General features: G+C 30.8%; 1 protein-coding gene across 1 annotated transcript; it reads left to right on the top strand.

Annotated features, from left to right (window-relative positions):
- Window positions 1-3,120: 3,120 nt before the first annotated feature.
- LOC133797719 (F-box/LRR-repeat protein At4g14103-like) lies at window positions 3,121-5,287 on the top strand. Its single transcript, XM_062235733.1, has 3 exons — window positions 3,121-3,279; window positions 3,446-4,780; window positions 4,920-5,287. Exons 2-3 carry the CDS (start codon window positions 3,485-3,487, stop codon window positions 5,094-5,096), a joined length of 1,473 nt encoding a protein of 490 aa, XP_062091717.1. The 5' UTR covers window positions 3,121-3,279; window positions 3,446-3,484; the 3' UTR covers window positions 5,097-5,287.

Raw genomic sequence — 5,287 nt, 5'->3', positions numbered from 1 at the left:
ACTTAAACTTAAATAAAATAAAATAAATAATTAAACAAATTAAAATATGATATTTTTGAGACATTTTACAATAATAATTATTTAAAAATAATAAATAATTAAATATGATATTTTTGAAATATTTTACAATGATAATTATTTAAAAATAAAAAAATCATATGTTTTATAAGTTAAATAAAATTTAATTAAACTTAAAACTCACTTATTAGAATAATAATATAATCTAATGTCAATTAGCACCAAATTATTTTTGAAAAAAAAAACTAGCAAGAAACTTAAATTTAAAATACACATATAATATTTAATATTACATTAAACATATAATATATAATCTCTTGTTGTCACTCCCAAATTTTAAAACTAGAACAAACATATAAACAAAATTAAATAAATTATTTAATTAAAATAAGATATTTATTTAAAATTTATATGACATTAATATAAATTTAATAAAAATAATTAATAAATTATACACACAAAATTAAGCAAACGTGCATAATGCCCGTTGCTTGTATCTAGTAATGTATAAATGTATTAAAAATTTTAGGGTAAAAAATTGTCTATAATTTTAATAAAAATTGGTTAACTTTTAAAATATATATTGTTGACTGCGTTTTTAGCCAACGACGTGAGAACGTCAATAACGACAAGCCTTCAAGAGAAATAAAAACGACACAGACGGTTTAATAAAGAAAATAAAGAACACAGGAGATTTTTATAGTGGTTCAGCCCCGATTGTTGGTAATAGCCTAATCCACTTAGAGTTGTGATTTATAGATCTATACTCAAGATCAGATGGACTGAGCCAACTGAGTTTCTTCAGTACAGATTGTGAAAATACAAGAGTTTTCTCAAATATCAGCACTTTCTCTCTCTAGAATACACAGACCCAATTTTCTCTCTCTAAAATGAAGAAGCAGAAGAACCCCCTCTCTCATCCCATAAGCTCTCTATTTATAAGCTTGGGATCTTCAACTGATATCCCCTTACGATAGGGATATTTTATTATTCATCTTATATTTATATTACAATAAATGTTTAAAATACAACTGATTCCTCAATTTGAGTGAGAAATGAGAGATTCCCAGGTGCCTAGACCAATTCTTGTTAGAGTCGTTCCGGGGATTTTGACGTAGTCTCACATGCATGTTGATTACTCCTTCAAGCTTTCCTTGGACCAAAGGTGGTATATGCATGGCTCTCCTCAGACCAAAGGTCATGCAAGCTTGGCTCCTCACCTTGGGTATAGGTCTGAGGCAATTCTCTTGTTTCTCACCTCGGACAAACTTTGAGCATACCTCCTCCATTCAAGGTCCCTTCAGACCTTGTGGCCTTCTCCTCGGACCAAGGTGGTCCAAGGCATCCTCCTCTTGCCTTCTCCTTAGACCAAGGTGGTCCAAGGCATCCTCCTTGACATCTCACCTTGGACAAGCTTGAGGCACTCCCCTTTAGCATCTCCCAACTATGTCCGATCGGACATTGTGTAGGCTCTACTTGGCAAAATCTAAGTCTCCATTCTTGGCTTGCATGGGACTCCTCCTCCTTAGCTACTTACCTCGGACACGTTCAAGCCAACACTTAGGAAACCTTGGGAGGCTTACCTCAAACACACCCTTGGGGTCTCCTAGGACCACTTTCTCCTTGGGGTCTCCTAGGACCACTTTCTTGAGCTCTCCTAGGATCACTCTCTTAGGGTCTCCTAGGACCACATCCTCCTTGGGGTCTCCTAGGACCACACTCCTTAGCCTCCTAGGATGCATTCTCCTATTTTTTGGGTATAACATATATAATAGAATTAATTATAATTCTATAGTATATATAAATATTTATATCAATAATCTATATATATATATGACACATAAACACAATATTGATATATATTTACATGGCTACATGACATATATATAAATTACAATAATATTTAAAAAAAATTAATAATAAAATAAAAATAGAAAAAGTCATAGTGTAGAGTATTGTACATGCATAAACTATTTTTAGCTTCTAATGTATCTCGTTATCATATCTATATATTTATATAAATCAGAGCCTCAAGAAAATGATGTAACACTCTAAAATCTCTTCAAACCAATCTATCTATTTTCTTACTTTTTTATTATACTTTTCCTAAAAAAAAAATTGTATTCCGCTAAAATATTCAAATCTCATATCTCTTCTACATAAAAAGTGTGTAGATAACGAAAATTCTTAGTTTTAGCAATTTTTTTATTTTTTTAATGTTAATTTTAATGGAATATTCTTATATTTAACAGTAGATTATAAACATCACTTAAATTCAAATAAAATAAAATAAATAATTAAAAAATTAAAATATAATATTTTTGTGATATTTTACAATGATAATTATTTAAAAATAATTAAGCAAATTCTTTTAAGATATTTTACAATGATAATTATTTTAAAATAATAAAATCATACGTATATTAAAATATAAAAATTTTGCATATATTTTAACAAAATATTTCATCACATTAAAGCATTATTATATATTAACTTAAAAAAATTGAGAAAATATTTACACGTTTATTTTGGTATAAAAAATACATGTTTAATATATGTAAAAGACCATTATATCCTTAAGTAACTAATAATTTGTAAATAGTGTTAAAATTAGGGGTGAACGAATACTTAGTGTTATTTATGGGGCAAAATAAGACTGTGTCAAAAGTAAAGTGGTAAAAAAATACTTAATTTGTCATTTAGGAGATAAAAAAATACTAAGGAAAAAAATTAGAAATAAAATCGCATAGAACGACTACAAACACATTTTTTTTTTATAATACATGTACATCCTTTTTTTATTTTTGACATATAGTTATAATCTCAAAAAAATTTATATGACAGTGTACATTATAAATATTTAAAATATTCTATAAATTTTTAAAAAATTCTCAATAATTTACAAAATAAAAAACAAGATTAAAAAATAAATGCGTGAAACAGACAATTTAAACTCTGTTTTCAATATCATAATTTACTTAAAATTTCTTAAAAATTTATAATATTCATCGTCGTATCAACAAAATTTTAGAAAAATATCTCACATGGAAAAAAAAAAAAAAGAAGCACGGGGTAAAAAAAAAAATGCACTGGCTAAAATCATACTACTAACAAAAATTGGGGCAAATCCCCTAATTGTTCATCTAAAAACCCTATCTTTTTCCCCTTTTTTTTTTTCGAGTAATTGCACAGGTTGCTTCCAATGCCTATCCTCCCCACTAGCGAAGCCCTCAGTCCTGAGTCTTCTCCGTAAAACTACAGGTAAGGATGAACGAAATTTATTTCTGGAATCTATTTATTTATACATTGTAAAGTAAACCCTTGAAAAATTGAGCATCTAGTATTTTAGGAATCAAAGCAAATTACTTGATGAATGGCCTATCTGTTATTTATTTTTCGTCTCTTCTTCTGTTGTTTCTTGTTACAGGCCACATACAATCAATCCACTTTGTGTTGTTTTTAAGTTATGGCCGTAAAGGGCTGGGAAAAGAATAGTAGGGGTCGTCCGGCGAAAAAAAGAGCTGGAATGACATCAATGGCTGAGGAGGACAGAATTTCGAAATTACCCGATGCAGTCATCACGCACATCCTGTCGTTTCTCCCCACAGATGAAGCTAGTCAGACGTGCATTCTTTCAAAACGGTGGAAACTCATATGGCATTTTGTGCCCATTCTCTCTTTCTCCGATGCTGATTATCTATCGCCACTGGATCTCTACCAATTTGTGGATGATTGTTTGGAGCACCGGAAGAGAGGTATGTATTATATGGTCGGTTCGGTCATAACTAGTTTCAAGCTTGAGATGAATTACTGCTATCAAGCAAGCAAGGCTTACGTCGTAGATAAATGGTTAGCTTTTGCAGTTCAGAATAAAGTCAAGGAAATAAATCTTCGCTTGAATTCTTCTCCCTTGGATAATTACCATTACTGGTTGTCTGAAACAGTATTCATTGCTAGAGATTTGACTATTTTGCAGTTGGAAGGGTTAGATTTGGGAACTAATTCTTCAATTAAACTTCCTGCACTGAAAACTTTGTCACTGAATTCGTGTTACTTTGATGATGATGGTCTGGGTGATGGGTTATTTAAGATTTTATTGGGTTGCCCTTCCCTTGAGAAGTTGTTGATACATTCTTGTCTTAACTTATGTTCCGCTGGTGATCAGCTCCGTTTGCGAAGTTCAAGCCTCAAGTTTATAAAAATTGACAATTTCGAAAATGTAGTACCCATTCGGGTTGAAGCCATAAATCTTGAGTCTTTGGAACTAAGTGGATTTATCTTTGAAAACTCAAGTCTTTCTGCTTGCAAGGCAATTCGGAATCTCACACTAACTTTTTATGAAGATAAAGGTATTGAGGACGGTTCATCATTAGACCATATTATTTCAAACCTTCCACTTCTTGAGAATTTGACTTTGAAGGACTGCTATAAATTGAAGTTGGAGCACTGTGAGTACATTAAAATCTCGAATCAACTTTTGAAAAGTTTCAATTTAAAGAATGAGGACGCCAAATATGAATCATATGATCATGGAATGAATGTTATAATTGAATCGGCTCCAAAATTAGAATCTTTTTGTTATGAAGGTAATATCAATTTTAGCATAGCAATGGAGTCATCCAATTTATTGAATGGAAAATTCGTGATTCATGATCATCGTGAGAAGAACTATGACTCAAATTGGTTTAACAGTATGATGATTTTTCTTCTAAATCTCAATTGCCCTTGGAATATTGTAACCCTGCATGTGTACTCAGATAAGGTATGTTCATTGCTTGTCTTCTTTTTAATTTCATCATTTCTCTTGTTTCATCATGTGGTTTATTTCTTGTTGTATTATCAGTCTATATTACAAGCATTGATGTGGTTATTCGTTTTCTTAATTCTATATATACGTGAAGGATCTTATGTTGTCAGAAAATCTCAAACGATTATATCGTTCTCCCTTGCTTAAGTGGAAGCATCTCAGAGTTATTACTGATTGCAAGCCAAAAACAGAGTCAGACTTGAAAGATGCCTTGATGTGGATCTCGCCCTCCTTAGAAACTTTGTCTATTAATGAAAAGATCATACTTTAGTTGTAACTGCTGATTGTGAGCAGGAAATGAAATGAGGGTCATTTATTTAGTCCTTTTGAGATTGTATCAAATTAACTTGGTATGAATGAGTGTGACTACCTAGCATAAGAATGTAATATATTTATTTTCTTTTATTTGCTTATGAATGTGTACATAGGATACATTATTAATATTATATCTTCTTGACTTCA

Source organism: Humulus lupulus, chromosome 8 (assembly GCF_963169125.1).
Source record: "Humulus lupulus chromosome 8, drHumLupu1.1, whole genome shotgun sequence".
NCBI classification, from domain to species: domain Eukaryota; kingdom Viridiplantae; phylum Streptophyta; class Magnoliopsida; order Rosales; family Cannabaceae; genus Humulus; species Humulus lupulus.
The sequence above is the reverse complement of the archived record's forward strand: the minus strand, read 5'-3'. Positions and strand labels throughout refer to the sequence as shown.

Bases quoted from the DNA above. Each gene is read 5' to 3' on its own strand.
- LOC133797719 (XM_062235733.1), top strand. From the start codon at position 3,485: ATGGCCGTAAAGGGCTGGGAAAAGAATAGTAGGGGTCGTCCGGCGAAA. The intron at 4,781-4,919 runs GTATGTTCATTG...ATATACGTGAAG, and splicing joins TGCATGTGTACTCAGATAAG to GATCTTATGTTGTCAGAAAA.